The 23,536-nt window shown below is 30.4% G+C and overlaps 3 protein-coding genes across 3 annotated transcripts; 1 reads left to right on the forward strand and 2 right to left on the reverse strand.

Annotated features, from left to right (window-relative positions):
- Positions 1-1,432: 1,432 nt before the first annotated feature.
- Positions 1,433-3,369, reverse strand: LOTGIDRAFT_232758 (hypothetical protein). The gene is made up of 2 exons (XM_009057802.1): positions 2,559-3,369; positions 1,433-2,271 (listed from the first exon to the last, which is right to left on the reverse strand). The coding sequence occupies exons 1-2, from the start codon at positions 3,308-3,310 to the stop codon at positions 1,629-1,631; spliced, it is 1,395 nt and encodes a 464-aa protein (XP_009056050.1). The 5' UTR covers positions 3,311-3,369; the 3' UTR covers positions 1,433-1,628.
- Positions 3,370-4,769: 1,400 nt separating this feature from the next.
- Positions 4,770-18,328, reverse strand: LOTGIDRAFT_189988 (hypothetical protein). Its single transcript, XM_009057803.1, has 23 exons — positions 18,196-18,328; positions 15,937-16,110; positions 15,236-15,372; positions 14,673-14,850; positions 14,291-14,392; positions 14,021-14,158; positions 13,605-13,682; positions 13,349-13,456; positions 13,089-13,173; positions 12,653-12,767; positions 12,327-12,483; positions 12,107-12,154; positions 11,247-11,255; positions 10,599-10,706; positions 10,122-10,147; positions 9,922-9,987; positions 9,102-9,189; positions 8,633-8,797; positions 8,236-8,370; positions 7,661-7,849; positions 7,133-7,210; positions 6,224-6,316; positions 4,770-5,799 (listed from the first exon to the last, which is right to left on the reverse strand). The coding sequence occupies exons 2-23, from the start codon at positions 16,075-16,077 to the stop codon at positions 5,731-5,733; spliced, it is 2,313 nt and encodes a 770-aa protein (XP_009056051.1). The 5' UTR covers positions 16,078-16,110; positions 18,196-18,328; the 3' UTR covers positions 4,770-5,730.
- Positions 18,329-19,054: 726 nt separating this feature from the next.
- LOTGIDRAFT_96853 (hypothetical protein) lies at positions 19,055-22,439 on the forward strand (the record flags this gene model as incomplete). The annotated part of the gene is made up of 9 exons (XM_009057804.1): positions 19,055-19,087; positions 19,930-20,031; positions 20,429-20,485; positions 20,669-20,735; positions 21,070-21,164; positions 21,355-21,426; positions 21,662-21,753; positions 22,023-22,098; positions 22,392-22,439. Coding segments are annotated over 9 exons (642 nt in total), but the record flags the coding sequence as incomplete, so codon positions are not given.
- Positions 22,440-23,536: the final 1,097 nt, after the last annotated feature.

Below are 23,536 nucleotides of genomic sequence, written 5' to 3' on the forward strand. Positions count from 1 at the left end.
TAGGAACTTGACATTTGGAACATAACGTAACATTTTGAATATTGATTAACTTATTCAAAAAAAATTGAGTTGGGCGTGGCACTTCCGGGTTTAATTACTCATTATTGACATTTTTGGCCAGGGGCATAACTCGTAAAGTATACATTTGTTCAAAATGGAACTTTGCATACAATTACGTCATATTGTGAGCCACTTTGTCTTAGAATTTCGGTTGTTTCCGCTTCTTAGTTCAAAAAAAGGAACAGGTTTTGGAAATTGAAAATTTTCAATTTTTGACCTTTGTTGACCTTGACCTTTGCAGGATCAAACGTCATTGGCATTGGCTATCTATTTGTACTTTCATATTTGCTGTCCTATGTCAACTTCCGGTTTTATAGTCGTGTGCAATTAGAAATTTTGATGACGTATATCTCTTGATCTTGACCTTTTTCGACCTTCTCTTTTACAAGATCAAAGGTCATTGACCTTGGCTATCTGCTGATACTTTCATTTGTGAGGTCCGACGTCTACTTCCGGTATTAGAATCTTCTAGAAAATGAAAATTTCTCAACTTTAGACTGTTCTTGCGCTTGATCTAATTATCGGCGAAGGTTGATTTTTTCGGGGTCTTCTGCAATTTGCTACATTTGCAAAGTCCCACTCTGTGCCACGAGTGGCTCTAGTTCTCCTTGTTTTTGAAAATTGTTGTGGATACGATAGAGAGTCGGTTTCATTATGGATTTTGATGAAATTTGGTATGAATATTTGTTATCACTTAAGGATGAACCCTATATAAAATTAGACAAATCGAAAAATATCTAATATGAGTTATCGCTCTTGTTCTTGAAAACTCGTTCAATTTTTAGCTTGTGAAAGGTCTAGAAGGCACAATTCTTTACAGATTTAGACGAAATGTGGTGAAATTGTTAATTATTGCACAATGATGTACCCTATTGATATCCAAAAAAGTAATTAATGAGTTATTGCCCTTGTTCTTGAAATCTCGTTCAAGGCACAATTTATGACAGATTTTAAAGAAACTTGGTGGAATCACCAAAAGATGAACCATATTAAAAAGAAAAAAATCGAAAAATATTTTATATGGGTTATTGCCCTTGTTTTCATTTTCAATATTGTTCAATCTGTAGCTTGTGTACACCTCAAAAGACAAAATTCTTGACTGATTTAGACGAAACTTTAGACGAGTGAATTGTCTAAAAATCGAAAAAAAAGTCTGTGAATAAAGCTCTTGCAGTATGAAAATATTGCTCTCGAAGTATTTAATTTACTAGCTCTTGTCAACCTTCCGGCTGCCATTACAATTTTGGGCGTATAACGAAGGCCATCGCTATTTTTTTATCATCCCAAGAGGTTGTAAGCTAATACCTTTTATTGCCTGACAGAGACAGAATTGTGGCAAATATTTTGGGTTTTAAGAGAATTTAATGGTTTAAATATCAAAATTTAATACAAATTTATCTTTCATGATTACAAATATTTGAGAAGATATATTTCTTTGCCAATTATACAGACTGGAAACATATTTTGCTTTCCACAAAACATTTGGAATACTGTGTGAGTAAATAAATGCATGTAAATACCTTTAGACGAGATTAACAATATTATTTACTACAGTCTGTAACTGTTACCTAACAATATTTTTTACCACTGTTCTGTCGACGAGTTCTTGATGATTTTGCTGTTACTTGTATGTTATTTTTATTGATAGTATAAAGGTTAATATTAGAAGATAAATTTGGAGAATCGAAACCCAAAACACTGGATACTTTACTTTCTCTATCACCACTTTTAACTTTCCTCTCTATGTGTTCATTTTCTACTTCCTTAAAGAACTTATAGGCATTGTGCTCCTCTTTCATCACATCATCATATAATCTCACTTTTATCCGCTCACCGTTAAATCTTAATCCGTTATAGAGAAGCTGTGTACGCGCAGTTAGATCCGATATCGAAAATACCCACATACATTTATACTGTGACGAAGCCTCACCTAAGTGAACGTAAATAGGATCAAATTTCAAATCTAAAATTCTTCCCTCACTTTGTGATTCGATCATATTTTTGACATCTTTATGTGACAAATTACCATCGTAGAAATTGAAACATAACATATTCGAATTGAGCGGTGGAAGCTCTCTTCGCATTCGAATTGTTGGAATATATTTCTTCTTCTTTTTCTTGGAATCGTTGAGTTTTACTTCCTCATACAGAGCTCTTTCTGCTTTCTTAGCTACTGTAGGTGTTGATACAGACTTATAGTTCAAAACAAAACTGAAATAGACAACAGATTTCCTTGTTCATTGTACATGTATTAGCAAAATAACCCAAGAATGGAAATAAAATGATCGAAATGGGAACTTTTTCCGTCATGGTGCCTATGCGAATCTTAACATATTTCTATGGATTACAATGCTATATGGATAACTATGCATTGTAAATTAAGTTAGGGCATAAATAGAATTCAAGCATTTTCTATTGTATTGGTCATCGCAATGATCTTCTTGCATATTTGTACGGATTTCTATAACAAATCTAAGAGATAAGGAATATGTCTTTACCTGTCCATACGTTTAGGAATATGTGGTAATGTCGTTTTATCAGCTAAGTCACTAACACCAGCTGATACTGATACTGCTGGCTCTGATGACATACGAGATGGTAATAATGATGAACCACCCATTTTCTTCACACAGCTTGGTAGCTTATATGTCTCATTTTGAGTATTTTTACTTGGTGAATTCGATTTTGAGTTGTTCTCGGATTCATTTGATTTATTTTCAAGTAGCTTAGAATCTGTTCTGAAGCCCAACTCCATCAGTCTTCTAATATTTTTTTCAAATGTCACAGGATCTGGAACGCGACCTATCGGTAATAGTGTTTCATCTTCTGCATTACACATTGGTAGTTTGTCGACACTAATCCGATTTTTATAAAATCTTGAAGCTAATCCTTCTCTGTTTGGTGATGGCAATCTATTCGCTGCAGAATCATTTAGTAGTTGCCAAGTAAATGATCGTGTTACAGGATCAAAGGCAAACACACCACGATAACCTTTCACAGTAGACGTTGGTAGTGGATCTCTCTCTGACCGTGGACTGGTGTAAAGACTGTCTTGTTCAAGGTGATAACCTGCTAGTTGATATCTGGATGCTGATAGCAATGAAGTATTCTGCTGAGATTGTGTTTCACCGTGAACAGATACCCTTGATAATTGACATGGTTTGTTCTCCAAAAAACCTATCTTACTGTATTGTTTTGGTAAGATACCATCTGCATTGATAAGTATTAAAGCTTGGCTTGACGTTGGCATCTGAAATCGAATGTGAACACAGAGCTAAAACTAAGACCCACGCTCAATCTGCAAACAGTTGGAGCCATTACTTTGTGACGTGAAGTCATTTTGTCGTGACAATATGATTTTACGTCATACAACCACGGCGTTTCCATGCTTTTCATCGTTGATTCTTATGATTTTGGAGAACCATGTACTGACGAGGAATAAAGTGTGTCAATGTTCTTACAAAATATCTTGATCTTAAGATCTGTCTAGTGTCAGGAACTGCATAAGCTCTCTCTAAATCGGATGAAATTATCATTTTCGTCTAATGATCGTGGGTCGTTTTTGTTTTATATGACGCACTTTAAGTCAAGAACAACGACTCAAAATGTAGGCCTACTTATTAAAATATAGTCAACTTGGAACCCATTCCCATCAATCTCTTATCGTGCTAACCACGAAAATTTATGTTGACGAACCCTTGGATTGATGGGCAGAGGCGATCAACTTGAAAAGTAGATCTATCGTCTTAATTGGTTAAATCTAATGATAAATAAGCCAACTTACGGTCTCTTTTCTGTTGATTTTGTTCAGGTAGATCTCAGAATGTTCATTGATTACAATGGCAGGTTTTCGTGACCTCCAACGAAACGACTTATTGTCTAATAGAGTGGACCAACGTGACACCCTTACTATCAATGTGTATTTGAGGTTGATCAAATAAAAACCCAATAAATTTGACTAATAATATAATAAATATTGTCTTTCATATATCCATACTGTTGGTTTACACTGTTCTGACATTTAGAGGAGATAATAAATCATTGATAATTAGTATGCTTAAAACGATTTACACTTCCAGGCAATTACTACATGTAATCCAGAAAGAATGGTCATTCAAGATTCCCCAGACTAATCGGTCTCTGTAACTATACATCACGTGGTTGAATATTAGTGAATTTTTTCTGTATAAGGTAGTACTGTAGAATTTCGAATTATAGAGTCTCAGAATATAAGACTTGTGTATTATTTTCCATCTGGTCTTCCAACTGTCTTTATGAAATAAAACAGACTTCAAGCTGGTCTAAATATTCTGATGATTTAAACAGAACAAGATGTTTTGTAATTAAAAACAATTAAGGCAGAACGATTTCAAAAGGAAAGTACCTGGAGCCTTACACACGAGTCATTTTAGAAGAATTTTAGAAATTGCCATTCTAATTTTAGACCCACTGTTTTCAGTACTGAAATCGAAGACAACAACTCAAGGCAACTGCTAGTCCAAAGAAAACAGAATAAATTGTTCCCACAAAATGACACATTCAAATTTGACAATAAGTTAATGAGAGTGTTCAAGAAATGGCCGAATGGAATGATCTTATGTCACTTTCATAATACTAAGAATTAAGAACTCTTCAGTCTCCTTCCCGTGGAAAAATCAATGATTCTTGAAATTACTATGTATTAGTTAGAGGGCAAAAAAATAACAAAATTAAATAATTATTTTTAATGATAAAATTCAAACTTAAACATCACACAATATTTAAATTAGGAATGCCAGAGCAGGCTATACTATTGGTCTATCAAATATATGTTTAAAATTAAAAACTGTTATAAAAACTAAAATAACCTAAAATTATTATGACATGAGAACGACAGTTTGAGCATGAAACTTATCTGAGTATGTGCCTGTGTATCTCTAATTTCCTCCTTATTGTGGGCCAATCCAACAAAATATCAATAAAAATTAAATTATAGGCCTATGTCAATGTGAAATTTTGATAGGAATATTTATCCAATAAACTGTTAATGCTTTAATTTGTTATTTCAAAGTTTTTAAACTTAGTCTAAAAATTGTTCTATAAGAGTTAGAATTTTAGATTTAGATGAAATATTTGAATTAAAGTATGAATTTTTAAGTTTGTTTCATATCAGTTCAATATGATAAATAAAAAATGTACAATATCTTTGTATATCATCTCTATATACAATTCAAAAATAAAACAACTAAATCCATAAAATGAAGAAAAGAAAAGAAAAGGATTTTTGAGGTAAAAACCAGATAACTGGGCAAGATGATGAAACAAAATATTCTGGTTTTTAATTGGTCATGTTACAATTTGGAATTTTTTCTCCAAATTTGCATTGTTCAAAATTGCATTGATATTCTTATAACAATATATGGCTTTATAGAAAGATAAATAAATGCCTTCAGAATAATATTAGTTATTTGAATAATAATAAAAATAAAATGTTAGCTATTAATTATTGGTGTTAATATCACCGGCTAAAACTAAAACCGTAGAAAACAATCAATCATGGCTAAAACAAAACATAAAAACTTAAAATCAACAGAAAACTTAATAATTTGGACACATCAGATTAGGTTGGTAAATTAGTCAGCACAACAGTTTCTCGTCATTCTGTTTACATCATTTCAACATTATACTATATTACTTTCCAAATAAATTCTTTAAATCTTGTAATGCTTTATTTATACCAGCTCCGAATTTCTTGGAACTCTACAAAATACAGGAGGAATAACAATTTGTATAAATGTTACACATTCCAAACAAAAGGGTAGTTAATAATGTATACTTTGTACTTACAGAATAAATGCCTAAAAGCCACCAAAACTAGGTCAAACTGCTTAAATAACAAATTACTACTCTCCGTTTTCAATTAACACTTTTAAAACAAATTCAGTTTTATCAAGTATAGATACATAGATATAAATAGCAAATTTTGAAATATTTTCAGGCATATTTCATGATGTTTTTGATAATGAAAATTTTGCATACTGCATAAGGGAAGTACCATGTGATCCCTTGCATGCAAATCAAGATCATTTCATTTCTACCGATATGATAAACAAAGCAATTTCCAAAGTGTCAAGTCAATGTGTCATTGTAATAATTAGACAAGAATATTTGGAGTTATACTTACAGTGGTTGGACAGCTTTTTTTACTGGAAATATGAAAGAATAATGTATCTTCACCAGCTACTATATAGGATACACCATATCCATCATCAGCTACCTATAATATAATAACACACATTCATAATAAACTCTTCAACTCTTTAACTATCATAAAAGGCACTTTGGTTGTAATGTGAGCTTATAGTGCTATACTTACTCCAACCTATCATGAATATGGGGTTTGACATGGTCTTATCAACCCGTATTAAACTAAGCCGACAACACTTCATTTCTTGGGCATTGAAATGAGATTGGTGTTATTTAAATCTGACCAATCAGATCAGTAGAACGGAAATGAGGACATGTAAACAAAACACAACATCGCTTTGCCGCCGCTCTTTTGAGGAGATAAAAAGTAAATATTTCAAAGTAAGGCTTGATTTTCTCTCAGCTTCAATTTTTTACCAAAAATCTTACTCTGTCCATTAATCAAAACATTGAATGGCACATATGGCCGCTTTATTTTGCGGTTTGGACACAATGTAGTTACTCATTCATGAAAAATGAGAATAACTTCAGTAGCGATGCAGACTGAAAAAAGGTCAGTTGTCTGAAGAAAGTGAGTAACAATATGCTTTTTCAGGTCTGTTTTAATTTTTCTAATACTCATTTATGCAATTGATTCAAGAAATGGATTCAAATAAATTTGTTCATTGTTCAGATCAACTTGATATCGAATTTTCTTTCAGAAGTAAAATTGTAAAAGTAAATACATGTAACTAGATAGCTAATATTCTTTTAAATTTATTGTAATTCATCACTTCCTTTAAAGCATCTATTTAAAAGATGATCATATTTATTTTGAGTTAACCATGTCTATTGTAAACGATAACAATAGCAAAATATTACAGAAATAGTTCAGAAAAAAACTTACAGGACCAAATCCACCTCCAGCACAGATCTGTTTAGGATATTTAACTAAATCTATACGATTAGTTTGAGTATGTGGTGTCTGAAATGAAGATTGATAAAATTTAGAAGTTCTATGACAAAAACTTTGAGACTGGATATAGGGATATTATATACAATAAATTTTCATGGCAAGAAACTCCAGAGTAAGATTCTTGTCTACTGTAGAGCATTTTTTAAAAATTTTAAGGTTCCTGAAACAAGGCTACTAGCAAACAGACAGTTACAACAAAGTAGCTCAAGCATGGCCATGTTACTATATATTTCTTCCTAGTTATGGGGAAGCATTTAAAATTTTAGTGTCATAGGTTTACAAAGTTGAGAAATTGGGACTCAGGATAATGATAATTTAAGATTGATATTTTGAGAAACATACTCAGTCATGCACTTCTATAATACAGACAACTTCTATTCAATGACTTGTCAAGCATACAATTTTCAATTACATTTGGAAGATATAAAAGTTATTATTATGTAATGAGTAGTGGTATACCTGACTAGTCGATAATCTCCATGGTTCACTGAGTACTTCAGCTAAAAATGGTGAATCTACACCAAGATATTTACTAACAACATATAAACAGAACAGATGTCTATCTATTCCTTTACCAGTCATAGCATCACGATAGCCTTGTTGATGACTTTCAGATGCACGTTGAAATTTAGCAATACGTTCTTCATTCTAAAATTATAATAGAAGAAATAAGTTTGCTGAATCATATAATAATAATTCAATCAGAAAAAACATCTCTAAATATGTCACTTAGTACTTGAAAAGACTAAAGTCACTTGTTATATGATTCAACACTAAAAATATCAACGAACATGTTAAATAATGAATAATCTTTATCTAAAATGAATTTAAAGGTTATGGCCAGCTCATAAAAATGAGAATCTGGTTACTTTCGAACTTGCAGAACACTGGATTTGTAATAAATTGTATACAACCATACAGAGTACTGTGTCTACTACAAAACTAAAGCAGTGGTGCTGAACAGAACAGATGAAAAAGGCAAAAAACTAGTTTTGAAAAGTTTAGGGTTTAGAGGAATTAGTAAATTGACTTACTGTACAGTTAGGATCATCCATAGATTTAACAAATTCACACGAATCTACTGTACAGGATCTAACAGTTTCAGTTCTACCTTCTCTATATAGCCTAGTCATTGATGATTCATACGTTAAACAGAATTTACCAGCAGTCTGTAATATAACAGAACATAATTAACATTTATCAACAAATTGTCCCGGTTTAGTCTTCTCTCATCTGGCCTACCTACCTAGCTTGCATATGCCATTATATCGTGATTCGACAAATACTTTATAAGTGCTAATATAATGCGCACCCTTCTTACATTGCTACATTGACTATTCAAAAAGTTGACATACTAGAATAATCCTTTCCCAAGATTTTTTTCATTTTCTAGAAATTACATCAAAGAGTAGAAAATACAATGAAACTAACCCTGTAATATGTTAACTGTAAAGCTATTTGTAAGAAAGCATCAGGGCTAACTTTACATTGTTTAATCAAACCTTTACCAAAAGCTGTATGTACCATCAGATGTAAATCAACATCACTTATTAATTGTTTGGCTACTTGTAATTGTTCTTCTATTATACTTTGACACTGTAATAATATTATTAATATATGAATTCAAGTTGATCAAATGAAGTGAAGGGATAGTACACACTACTTTTCTAAATCTTATTTAGAACTAAGATAATAAATTACTGTGTGCAATGAGGACAATTTTGCAGTCATTTTAATTTTCAACTGACTATAAACATCCTTGTGCAATGAGAGCAATTTTGTGGATACTAATTAGATTTCAAATAAGGAACATTGACGACAAATTGAGGTGCAAAGTAAAAGATTTTAGAGCATGACTAAAATCCATAAAAAATATAAATATTCTGCATGAAACACTTACTGGTTTAGGTATGTCCCATTCTAATCTTATAGGGTGAGGTGGAGGTGTTGGTCCTAATTCACCTTTACAATGTCCATCTTCAGTATATCTATAATTACAAATTGTCACATATATACATCTATTAATAAAATTATCTTATTTACAATCTTTATAATTTTTAATCATATTAATATTTAAAAAAAATATATATTTTATATTACAGTTTGTGGTTGTATTATCATAAAATTATCTAATTTAATTATACAAATATGGATATAGTAAAAGCTAGGTATAGGCTTATATTCACATAAAAGTGATCTATAACCTTATGTAAGTGTTTATTACAACATTCAAGAAGACAAAGTCTAATTACTATCAATAATATCTATTAGAAATCTATGTTACCCTAATTCACGATCATCAGAAAAAACAAACTCCATCATGTGTCCCATAATTGGTGCATCACCCCTATTGATACGCACACAAAACAACAATAGGGAGGAGAGCAGGAGTAATGTGTAGGATTAGACAGATATAGAGACAGAATTAAGACAAGTTGGGTTAACACCAAATACAACACAAAATTAAAAAAAAAAAATAAAAAGCAATTAGTTCATACATAAAATATCAATAATCATAGATTCAAATCATTTTCTTAAATTCAGTTCAAATACTTATAATGCTGTCTATTCTAACAGAAGAATTATATTCCTTGTGACAGTATTACTGAAAACAAATTAAAAAAAATTTAGAAGTTAAGAAAATGTTTGAATCTATGATCAAATTAGTAAATTATAAAAAATAACAATAAAAACCCCAATTTCAGTGGTAATATCTTTACCCTAAAATAAGATTATCTTCAGAAATGGCATATTCCCATAAATGAGCCATAATTGGTGCATCAGCCCTGTTAAAACACAATTAATATATTTACTATTTCTATTAAAACATCTTTCAGCTTAATCAGAATCATTTAATATTTCTCAATTTAGATTTTATTTTCTATAATTATATATATAAGATGCATTAATTATATCTTACCATGAATGTTCAGCATTAAAACCAATCTGAAACATAAAAACAGCCATTATCAGTGTGTTGATATTAATTATTCTGATACAAGTCTCCTGTTTGCAGTCCTATTGTTTGAATTCTTTTTGACATGAAAATTCAAATATTGAAACATAGCATCAAAAATTGGCCAATGGAATCATATAGGGCATGACTTAATGATAAATAAATGGGCATCAACATGGACACTAATGATAGTTTTTTTAAGATCTAATCAAGACATTCAAAAACAATATTTACCAATCATGGTGGCAATAGTTGTGATTGGCAGTGACAGTATTTTAATAGAAAACAACAGAAAAACTGACTAAGAAAGGGAATGATAAAGAAATGCATATGCTCCCAATAAAATGAGCTTGTAAACTTGTGAATGTATGAACAGTTATGTTCAAAAGTGAAATGTCTAAATCAAATTATACTGGGTCTTAAAAATGGACAAATACTTACTCTTCCATTAGCACAAACAACTAATGTAAAAGATTTATCAAACCATCTATCATAGCCTTTACCATGTAACATAGCCTGACCATAAACATCTAATAATTCAGGTTTCTCCTACAATTAATCAACACACAAATATTACACTATTTTGTAAAATCATTCTTGCTTATTTTCAGATGTGGTATTAGAAATATAATAGATCTGAATAAAACAGAGATGACAAAAGATAAGTGAAATTAAATATGATAAAATGTGAATTGAAAATTTTTTTAATTTCAGAACTTGAAATTGGATTATTTCCTTAATCAAATGTTATAAATTCAATCAAATACAGCAAAACAACCCCTATATATTACATTCACTTAGTTATTGAATAGACTAACTATATTAGTAATTAAATAATAAATAATAACCAAAATATCACATTCGAGCAATGAAAAATAAAATTAAGGAAATATTTTTTAACTAATAATAAAAACATAACATTGTGCCTCGAAAAATTCCTGGACATTCCATCAGCATATTAAAGCATTAAATGTAATATGACTGTTAATGACATAGTTCTTGTTTTGACTAACACTGAAAAAAAATCTCAACAAATGCAAAAATTCAATTAAGAATTAACAAGAAAATTCACAAAAAAACCCAAAATACCTCAACATTCTGTAAAGAAGAAAAAGAGTATTATAAAAGCAGATCATTATCTAAGAACTTTAAGTAGTTAAGCAAAACTTGTCAGATAAAAACAGCTTAAAAGATAGCTTGCCAGGCAAGGTAATATACGCCCACTGGCAGCTTTGATTTTGAATAAAAATATTTAGTAGTATAGTAACAATTACCAGTATGAAATATTTAACCTTCAGATATACACTTCTTTTGAACTCTTTAAGGCGATACTGAATAATATTGAGTATGAGTTATTGCCCTTGTTCTTGAAAACGTGTTCAATCTTGAGCTCGTGAAAACTCTAGAAGGAAAATCTTCAGTGCAGGACTGAATAATAAAGCCAAGTTTTGTCAAAATCCAGAAAGAATCATGCTTTTTAGTGTTTAAGAGCTAAATTTGAAAGCGTTTTCAAGCACAAGGGCAAAAACTCATACTAAATATTTTTCAATTCTTCTGATTTTTAATAGGGTTCATCCTTTGGTGATTACAAACATTCACACCAAGTTTCATCAAAATCCGTCAAGAATTGTGCCTTCTAGAATGATCACGAGCTAAAAATTGAATGCGTTTTCAAGAGCACTGGCAATAACTCATACTAAATATTTTTCGATAATTCTGATTTTAAATAGGGTTCATCCTTGGGTGATTACGAACACTTATACCAAGTTTTGTCGAAATCCGTCAAGAATTGTGTCTTGTAGAGTGTTTACGAGCAATTGTGGACGAACCGATGGACGGACGGACATGGGTGACGGCAATATACACCCCCCATTTCATGTGGGCGTATAAAAAGGTATATAAGCTTTTAAACAATGGTTGTATTATCTTTAATGATATATTTTACTTACTAGATCAAACTCTTGAGCATCTTCATCTAGTGTCACACAGAAAGCTGCCTAAAATAGATCAAGAAATGTGTGAATGAAAGATTTCAAACAGATATTTATCTATCTAAATAGATACTTTAACAACAGACAAAATCTAGATTCTAGTCGAAAATCAGCATTTAAAAAATGACAAGTTATTGAAAATTCAGTTAAGTAATAAGCTAGTCAATGTAAGCATTACCTTTTCTATAGCATGTAATGAAGCCTTGTTTTTGCCTTTGGAGAAGTATTCAGCTCTAGCTTTAGCCCATGCTACTCGTTCACCAGCTGTTAAAGCTGCTAATTCTTTCTCTCCTGGTGAAGGTACTGAATCATCATCTACTATTTTCTGCAATGTGCTGAAACAGAAGACATTCATCAACTGTATGAATCTGTATATGAGAACGGATTAAATTGATCAACCTTATTATTATTAACTTTCATGATCCATTAAAGTAATAGAAATCAATGAATTCAAACACAGTAATTCTATTCATTTAACCCTACCAGTATATACAATAATCTTACTATTCTATTTCACAAGGTGTTAACAATACACCTTTATTTCTTATATAAACTTTATAATATCTTCCTTTATGATAAACTGCTATATGTGAGCTATCATGGTACTGTATAAGTTGATCTACAAAAGATATAAATAGATATCATTTTCACTTACTATTTATTTATTAGAAAGACCAACCTGACTGAATTATGCAGTACACTAGAAATTATCTAAGAAATCATTGCTTGCATAAAGCCAACCAGTACACTCAATTTTGTGAAATATGTAAAGATTTAATATAAATAAAAAAGCTATTAGCAATTTTCTTATAAACATTGAATTAATTTGTATTTTAAGTATGATAATTTACTGTATAGAATTGAGCTAAATATATTTTTAAATTGTTTGTGGCAGAAAGGCATTTTTATCTTTATATTATGTATTTCTAAATGTATATACCTGTTTCTACACCTGGTATTCTAGTGGTATTAAACTGTCTTTCATATTGTGATGAACACAGTGGAACAGTCTTATTTAAAATAATCTGTAATAATAATAATTACTATTATAGCAATGTCAGAGAATGCAAGACCATCTCTTTAAACTGTACAGATTTAGCTTTAACTGAGTATGTACATTATGTACAATGGACTTTAGTGATGGACATCATAAACAGATCGAGATTAAAAGGAGAAAACAACTATTGGTGCTTTACTTACAGGTTCTAATTCTTCTCTATCAACTTCTCGTCTAAACTTTAACATAGAATAAATAATATTACCAGCTCGAGATAGAGGTCTATGTGTGGGTTTCAAAAATACAGCATCCTAAAAATAAAATACATATCTTTTAATGGTCTTAATTCATCTGAGTATTTGCAACAAATGTATAGAATTCAAATGAAACAATTTTGTAGTAGAGAAATGTGATAAAGACTTAAAATGTTTGATAACTGAGATATAAACTAATACTTACTATTCCATAGAAATTACTATTAATCATAATGGGAGCTCTTCCTCTTAAATATACATATTCCTCCCACCAATCAGATACCTACAAAAATAACATTCAATTTCATTTCAGCAATGTTCTGATATTTATTTAAATATTAATTTGATCGATCTAGATAGAATTGTTAGTAAATAGTCAGAATTCACTTCTGCTGGGGTGTACTTCTCAACTTACTGATTAACAATCCTTCAGTTTAATCTGAAAAGGGCTATTGATAGTTCACAGTATCAACGAGAAAAATAAATAGAATCTGCATGATTAACTCACAGTTCCAGGCATATGACAGAAAAAAAAACAAGTTCATGACCAGAACAATTCCTGCGAAATCTTCAAATATGAAATCACTTTGTCTGGTTTTAAAGCTAATAAACATGACTTACATAGTTGGAGGCCCACCATGATTTCAAAATAAGATATCTTTGTAGTTTGTTACCAATTCCATTTTTAAATTCTTCTGCTAAACCTTTCATTCTATTATATTTCTCATCATCTAACAATGGTCTTACAGATAATAAATACTGAAAAAATAATATAAACATCATTCTATTATATCTCTCATTATTTAAATCAATGTTCTCAATGATAAATACTGTTATCATTATAATCATAATTTGTTGTAATTATACCGGTGTACCTAAAAGCAAACTTACTCTATTCATGGTATCTTCAACACCTGGAACTGGTAATTTAGGTAGTGATGCTTGATAACTATATAACTTTGGATGTCTCCCACTAAAAGACTTCACTAAGACCTACAGAAATAAAAAATATAGTAGTTAGTATTAAACTCATGGAAAAGCAAGGTACATTATAAGATTGTCCAATGTCAGCTTCAATCATCATTTCTTAAACCTAAAAAAATATCAATCATCTTATTGGGGATTTTGATTCAAGATACTTTCAATCTTAACTACATCAAAAAACAAGAAATCAATTACTGTGTCAGATTTTCAGCTTTCAGTCATAGTCAATATAAGCTAATCAATAAACAGCAATGCATTATACAAACTTTAAAAACAAATCTACACTTACAACCCAGAGTTTAGTTTGCCAAGATACCTTCTTTCCTCTTACTTCATACATCCAATTTTGATAGTTGAATAACAATCGTAATATGTATTTGATTACATTTATCACAGTGATCCACAATATAGTAGAAAATATCACAGAACTGATAACAAAATTCACTGTGTCATTTGCATAGGATATTCTACAATAGAAACAAAACAATTGTTAACCCCTCGTGAATACGTGACGTTTTGTTAACTCATAAGCTTGTTTGTACATTTTCAGACCATTCAACCAGCTCACGGTAATAACATCTTTCTATAGTTTACAACTGACTTTCAACATTAACATTATCTATAATCTATTGTATCTTGTTATTAAGCCAAAGCATCAGGAAAATCAGTGATGCATTTATTTGTGTAGTAAGCTTATATTAGAAGAAGTCAAACATATGCAGCCAAATCCTCAGTTTAATATTAGAATTCTCTCAAAGAAGCTTATAAGCAATAAACTATTTCCCTTCATAAGAGATGTCTAATTATATTTGTATAATAAGTTTATTTTTAAGAAGAAATTCATGTATTTACCCAGGAAAATGTGTTTGAATATATTTGATAGAACCATAAGATACATCAAAACCACCAAGACATAATGCTAGTACTATAGATATAGTAAATAGTAAACTCATTGCTGATGCTGGGTAGATGCCATTATGGAAACTATTCTGTAAATTTAAAAACAAAACATATTCATTATGAACTGTCCCAAGCTTCAAAATTGTGAAATAACATTCATTCCTATCAATCCTTTGGAATTCCAATATCAGTATCTTATTTCATTGTATTAATAAGAAAATTGAATCTGAAATTACTAGTGTCTTCTATGACATTAAAAGAGATTGTAAAGGGGTTTTTCTAATTCATTAATGTGTATCAGGGACACTGATAGCATCAATTTGCACTCTTCCAATTTTCAATCAGACGTCTGTGTTTCCTGCAATTCCACTAACACTAAGTGTTTTAAGCTGTCACTGATTGCAAAGTCCTTATATGATACAGTATCTGAGGCTATTAGTGACATCCTAAAATGCTTAGTTGTAGTGGAACTGCAGGAACCAAAGATTAGTGAATAAAAATTGATGCTGTCGGTGTCCCCGATGCACATAAAAAATTTAGAAAAATCTCTTTCAACACAAGATGTATGGATATACAGATACTACTTCTAAATTTTCATAATATTGAAATATTCAAGAAATGTTAAGACCTTTTGGATGATAGTTAAGGCCTACCTTTATTCTATGTATTTTCCTATTCCATGACAAAACTCCACTGTGAAATACAGCCCATAATGCTTCATGATTAACAGCAACATTGACACCATCAGGTGTAACTGAGAAAGAGAAGGCAACCGCAGCGTGTGCCTCTGCCATGATTACAACTTGTGAACTTCTTTATATCCTGATCTACAATATAACATTAAATTGTAATTATTATACACCATACAAATTAACAATAGTTGTTACCATATCTTTTAAAAGCTTATATATGGTATGCAAATTGATCGTAAAGAGGAAGTGTGTTTCATAAGAACAGGAATTTCAAGTACAAGAACTACTAAGTGTTATCTCACAATAGCCAATAATAATTGAATTTTATATAAGTAGTGAATTTCGGTTGTGATATGTCATTAGAGGGTGTCATCCTATTATATAAACATAATTTGCTTAAAACTTTCTCAAAATCATTTTAAACATTTTTTCATAATATTTAGTTCTCAAATGTAAGATTTTAAATGTAGAAAAGACATTTCAAAATATATCAAGTATATCGGCACACTTCCACCTTAATTTAATAACAATTACAGTAAGGATCAAGTAACTTTTAATGTCAACAACCAGATTTATAATAAAATAAATCTGAGCTTACAAATTTAGATACTGTATATGCATCACATTCACAATAGAAACCCTGAATATGCAAGTTATTCTAAGATAAAACCCTGTAAGTTAGCTGGCAGTCAGCCAACATTCACAGTGTTTTATCTAAAAGTTAAATTACATGTTAATATATGAACATTCTCCTAAATCAAAATCAGGAAACTGAAATTTAAACGCAAGACAAAGGCAATAAACAATGACGATAAATGCAAAAAAGCAGTATACAGAACAAATGGTCCTTCACATTGTAGAACTAATGTTTAATTCAAACCTGTATCAATGTCACCTACGTTATAAACTACATGAAGTATACCAGGTAACTCCTGTATTATATAACATTACATATAAATGTTCTCTCCTGGGGCTAGATTATAGGATTTATAGTTGTATCTCATTTGATTAATACTCTAGTGGGTCTAATGTCTAATTTGTTTATATCTTTCTATTTTTGTCTAATAGGCTTATGTAAGTTCTAGTTCTTAATAAGAATAATATTACCATGAATAGAAAAAATATACCCATATACATTATGGGGCCTACCAATAGATAGGCTACATATTTTAATACCAATAACCCCAATAACAAAATTGTAATGGAGATGACTTTCTAAAAAGATTTTTCATTATTATTTTGTTGTTGTAGACAATCAATTAAAAGTCTTAGCCTTTCACAAGATTGATGAAAATAATAATGCATTAAAAGCTGACCTAAACGAACATAAGCCTAACTATTAGTAAGCTTTACCAATATTTATGGAAGTCTCAAAAGGACCTCAGTCCAAGTAAGAGTTCTGAGATTTTGTTGAAATTAAATATTAATAAAAATTTAAGCTTATCTTTTAAAAGCCTAAACTGTTATATATTGACATTATCTGTTAGTGGCAGTGCCAGCCTCCAGAAACTGAAGGTACAAACAGGAAATTACTGAATACCAGGCAGCGAAGACACTCACAAACCTTTAACAACTAAAACCCTTGAGATTAGACTTTGTACTAGTTATAGCAAAATTTCTGTCTTGATGCACACTGTCACTACTACAAAGATTAATATATTGCAACTAGGTTATCTCATTAATATACCGGTATTGTAAGTAATACAACTAAATTGACTAAAATTAAAATATTTAATAAACGAAATCAATGAACATGTAACACAATAAAAAGGCAGCAAATCATTGATCTACATTATAATTGAATTTTAATCTGGAAATTGAAATTAATGTAATTAATCAATTGCAGAAGATATATTATGGCCTGATTAAAATACTAACCATCCAAGGATCAAAGTCCATATTGCATAGTAGGTCAACCGAAACCAAACCGATCAAGGGACACAACTCTTGATTCGAATCTCGTAACTAACCAATAAAGCTTATAAAATGTTACTACTTAAGAAATGTCCAGAAAACCATTTAACTCTCATCGAATAAATTCATATTTCATAGATCAAGTACCATTAACCAAATATTTAGAAATCAAACCAGAGATCGTTGCAAAAGCTTAAATATGAATAGAGTTACGTTTCCTTCATTGACCCAAATAACAAATTCACAACATTACGAATGCCTTCATTAAACACAATTTCAAACGTATGATAATGCTAAAAAGTTTACCTTAATATTGATGTATTCAAATGACAATTCTTCTATATCTAAATTGTTTGTTGCAAGTTTGTCGTGTGCAATGTTCACCTTGTCTAACCTTGTTTGTGTTCTCCACACCTATGATAGTTGTTGAATGAAGTCTCGAGCTTGTCGTTACAGTGGTGCGTTCGAATTCATGGTCTGTTCACACACCCAGCCAGAGTGACACGGGTAAAAATAGATTGGTAGTATTTTTATCTGATAAAACCAAACTCTATACTATGTCCAAAACTTAAATTTTATTCTAAAGTAAATGAATCTATCAGTTATAATAATCATTTACCGTGAATAAAACATTATCTATTTTGAAAACTTAATAGCCTACACCAGTCTGCCTCCTACGACTCGGAACAATGCAATAGAAACTTTGTTCATATATCATGCAATCCTAAATTGATACCCTGTAGTGTTCGCGTATCGCTACACTTCGGGGCGAAGCATACATTTATAAATATATATTAGCCTACCGGTACTCTATGGGCTTAAGATGGAATGGGGAACCAGTTTATCCTACAAATTGCAAGAATTTCGAGACGGTCAATGCGTATCGCGATATGGGAAAATTGTGCATAATTATTCTTTATCTTCAAAGTTTCATTATTATTTTTACTAGACCCATACTGCAGAAATTTGTAAGCAATTCTAGATTCGTGATAACGTCAATGAAGATTGCATAACTTTTAGACTTTTTCGAATATGATTACGATAGTCTCCCTTGAAACTCTTCTGTGCAGAAAACCAATTTCTGTCTTAAAAGTTAAAAATGGCGAATGTAAATGTTGAAAATTCAGAAGAAAATAGTAGCCAACAACAATCCACCTCTACAGAAAAAAATGAAACGTTTAACGAGTTCTATAGCGAAGTAATTTATCTGCCATTAATTCAAAAGTTCTGGCTCTAATATGCAAACAGTATAAAATGACAATTGCATCTAAAACCTACCAGTTCAAGTTCATTCATTCCAAAAAAAGATTAAAACAAAAAAATATAGATCTAATTCAAAAAAAATTTTCAATTTCATTTCATTGGATTAAGATTGTCTTTGGGTCATAAATAAAACTTTTGATGATTTAGTGCCAAATTGACTATAACTATAACCTTTGAAAGGAAACTATTCATTCATTGTGACTCAATCTCTCTGTACAAATTAAACTCCCAATTTTCAAATGATGACGATGATGATTTTTTTTTCATCAACTGTTCTGTTGTAGCCTAATTTCATCAAATCAAAGACATAACCCATTAACTGGCTATTTACTGACTGTTTGGAGTTGATATACCAATTCCAATTGAAAAGGATGTGAAAGAGTTGTGCAGAATCATGTTCTTGCTCCTTTCATTACAAAGATTCTTAAGATTCAAACCGATTTGAAAAAACAGCAATAGGCTAATTAAAAAAACGCAAATTAAAAAAATATTTCAAAAATTTTAAGAATTTTTTCCATTAAATGCCTCACAGACAACAAATCACATGATATATAAGCTTACCAATGCTACAGGAACATCATTGGGTTGCTATGAATACTTTTATATCCACATTTCACTAATTTCAATTTGAATTTTGGATAAAAGTGTATTTTTAGCATTTATTGATGTTTTTAATCAAGTATGCCTTCTTTGTGAAAGTGAAAATAATTATGTGAAGTTAGGGATTAAATTAGGGATCAATTAGTTCAATAGTTTACCGGTACCTTATTTTTATAGGTTAAAGCTATAGAAGAGAGAGATTCAGTTTTAACTTCTAAACAACAGATAGACAGATTAAACCGACCAGGCTCAACTTACTTTAATCTCAACCCATTCGATGTAAGTTTAAATGAATGTTAAATGTAGTCATATAAATATTAGATAAAAAATATTCAGATAAACATGTGATAAGAACTAGAAGTATGCCATTTGTATCAATTTTAGTTTGCAATCTGAATTGTCTGCAATTTAATGAAAATTCAATGCATTGCTGAAGTTGAGGTCCATCAGCTACTGACAGCTAGTAAGGAAAATATTATACATATTATCATGTTCTAATTCTGATTGCTTAAAAGCTAGAAAGCATAAATTTTTCAACAAATTTAATGTTGATTATTTTGTTTATTCGACTTTCTTTTTGCAAAGTCTGCCATGTAGATCAAACTATATCTTTTGATAATGATGTAATATTTATCTAACTATAATATCTAACTTTGAAGTTTACTATTATTGTTAGGTTTTACAGATTGATCCAGACACACCATTAGCAGCAGTAAAGAAACGCTATCGTCAGGTAGACTATATTTTTGTTTTAAAGATATTAAATAGTTACCGTATGCATTATACTACTAATTTGCTGGATCTGTTTTTTTTCTATATTTCTTACTGCATGTGCTTAATTGGTTCAGATTGCCAAATTCTCCAGTTTGTTGGTAAAAATGCTTTTATGTAAAATAATTGCTATATTGTTTTTTAGATGTCTATATTGGTCCATCCTGATAAAAATCCAGATGATATAGACAGAGCACAAAAAACATTTGACGGTGTGAATGATTTATCTATTTTTTAAAAAGTTATTTTAAAATCCAGAATATTTCTGGCTGGTTGAAAATTAGCATTAAAACCACAAAATACTTAAAATACTCATTTGTCTTAAAGGGCGTTAGTTGAGAAATTTCAAAAGCAAAATATGATTTATTCCTACAAAGATCATCCTAATGTTAGGATTTATTGGCAAAAGTCCACTCAAATAAATTATTTTATTCATCTGATCTTTTGATTGATTCTTGTTATGGTCAGTTTTTTTTCATTTTTGTATGATGAAACTTAAGTGTTTCTTCACCGATTTACACCGATTAATAATTTTTTTTATTATAGCATTGAATAAGGCATATAAAACGTTAGAAAATGAAGAAGGTATGAAGAGATGTCAAGAGATAGTAGAAGAGGCTAAATCAAGAACAGATGATATGGTAAGCAAATGTGAAACTTATTTTATATATCTAAATTGTAACTTTTTTTTTTGTTGTTAATTTTTTTTTTGCATAAGAATGGCTCTTGAAAAGGAATTCAGAATCACAGGTATGTTATAATTAAGGTGTTCCAATAGGGTGAACATTAATCTATTATGATTTTAAGCACTCTCATCCCTTATCCTTTCAGATAAAACATAAGAAGAAACAATTAAAGAAAGATGGAAAAGCAGTAGATGTACCTGAAGACAATATAGAAAAGGTGAGTAGGAAATTGACAAAAGAGAATTTATGCAGTCATAGATGTCAAACATACAAATTTGTAAATGTTATAAATTGTGATATACAACATGTACATTTTTTATGCCTTTCTAATACACAAGTTTAAGTAACAAAATATTTCTAAACAATTAGTTTTTGATGAATTGGGAAACAGTGACAGATTGAAAATAAGAAGAAAATTTTTTTTATTTAAATATATGTTGATATTTTTGTAGTATAAACATGCAGTGTATGTTCAAACTTGTAAATTATTTGCCGATTTAGAAAGAATGAGAAGAGAAAAAGAAGCCAGAGAAATGCACGAAAAGTAAGGTTAACTTGAAATATCTGTCTGATCAAACTGAGGCAGATATTTTTGTAAATTATTTTTGTTGCTATTTTTCTTAAAGCCAATACATGAATCTATATGCAACACAAAAGTCAGTGCTCTGCTAGCATGTCCTGTATGATACATGAAGTATAATTCATGCTTTTTGAAATTCTTAAATGATGATATTTAACCTTAGCATTATGAATAATGTTACATTTTAGCATTGTTTAATAATGACAGCATTAAATTATTTATATTATTTACAGGAAGAGAAAGGCAGAGGAAGATGCAGATGAAGAGGAAAAGAAGAAAATGCAGAAAGAATGGGATAAAAATTTTGAGGTGATAATATTTGATTGTAAACCACATTGCACCTCTTTTATCTTTATCAGAATTATGATATTTGGAGTGACATAGAAAGAATTGATAATGTAGTATTCAGATATGTAATATGTTTCCTTACTGTCAGTATGACAATATTTCTTTCAATTTTATTTTTTCTTTGAGAAGACGTTTAGTTATAATACTGTATAATTATTACAGTATAACATATCTTATTAGCATCTTGATACGCCAACGTTTATTATTCTGTCTTGTTAATAACTACTATATATATAATTCTGTTGTATTTTTAGGCTTCCAGAACGGGTCGAGTTGATAGCTGGAGGAATTTTAAATCTGGAGGAAAAGTTAAGAAACCCAAAGGATTTTTTCGCCCACCGAAACCTAAAGCAGAACAACGTTGATCCATAATATGATATTTATTTATGTTGTATGATTGTTTTAAATATTGTTAGAGTGTACAGTGAGAGAGATTATACTTGTTTTATTGATGATTGAGAGAGTGCTGGATTTTATCCATCAGTACATTACATATATCTCGCAATTCAAACTTCCATCATCAGAATGAAAGTTTTCATTTTAGTGGAAACTGTGCCTAAAAAATGAAAGGGACATCCACAAGTGAACATCAGTTTAATTTTGATGGTCTACCAGCTAATTCAGAAATGTTAGTATTCTATAGAATACAGTGGATTGACTTGAAAAAAAGTTAAACTTTAGCTCAACTTTATTCATTTTTCATTCATAAATACAGTCAAGTAACCTAATTTCGTGGTAACCTATTTTTCGTGCATTTCCGGATTACTAACTTACATGGGCGACCTCGCGTGACCTCCGCATTTGCTTGTTTTGATAAACATGGGTTTTTTGTACAATGTCAGCTAGTAGAATGAATTCAGTAGTTTCAAGCAAGGTAAAATCTATTAATATATACTTTGATATATACAAAATGACGGATTTCAGTTATTACCAAACGTCACCATTTTTTATCGGCCGAATTTCCTTATAATCCCAAGCGGTAATCAGAATTCCAAGTGCCGTCAGCTAGAATGTAGTCCAACGAATGAAGTCACGTGATCAACTAGCGGATTCCGTGTCAGCAAAAAATTTCTATGTAACACAAAGTGGACCATATTCTTATGTTGTTTCAGTGACTTTTAGCAATAAATCACGCTACGTATCTTATTTTGTCAGTCACTATTTTTTTTTTAAAATCGTGGTTCTGTGAAGGAATTGTCACTAGTTATAATGAATTGATATTAAAGATAAATACTAAGAGAAGTTAATTATACCACCCGGTATCCATACAACGTGTTTTTCTAGACTTATTTATAGATCAAACATTGTACACAAAAAATAGGTGTTGCAGTCTGCTGCCGTTGCCGAGTTGGTTGCTCATGAAATATGGGTCAAAGTGAAGGATTCATAAAGAAAATCG

This window comes from Lottia gigantea, assembly GCF_000327385.1.
Source record: "Lottia gigantea unplaced genomic scaffold LOTGIsca_31, whole genome shotgun sequence".
NCBI classification, from domain to species: Eukaryota; Metazoa; Mollusca; class Gastropoda; family Lottiidae; genus Lottia; species Lottia gigantea.

Coding starts and splice junctions, on each gene's coding strand:
- LOTGIDRAFT_232758 (XM_009057802.1), bottom strand. CDS start 3,310: ATGCCAACGTCAAGCCAAGCTTTAATACTTATCAATGCAGATGGTATC. Junction 2,272..2,558: donor ATTCCTAAACGTATGGACAG/GTAAAGACATAT, acceptor TGTCTATTTCAG/TTTTGTTTTGAACTATAAGT.
- LOTGIDRAFT_189988 (XM_009057803.1), bottom strand. CDS start 16,077: ATGGCAGAGGCACACGCTGCGGTTGCCTTCTCTTTCTCAGTTACACCT. Junction 8,798..9,101: donor AATGGGACATACCTAAACCA/GTAAGTGTTTCA, acceptor ATATTATTACAG/TGTCAAAGTATAATAGAAGA. Junction 5,800..6,223: donor AAAAAAGCTGTCCAACCACT/GTAAGTATAACT, acceptor TGTATTTTGTAG/AGTTCCAAGAAATTCGGAGC.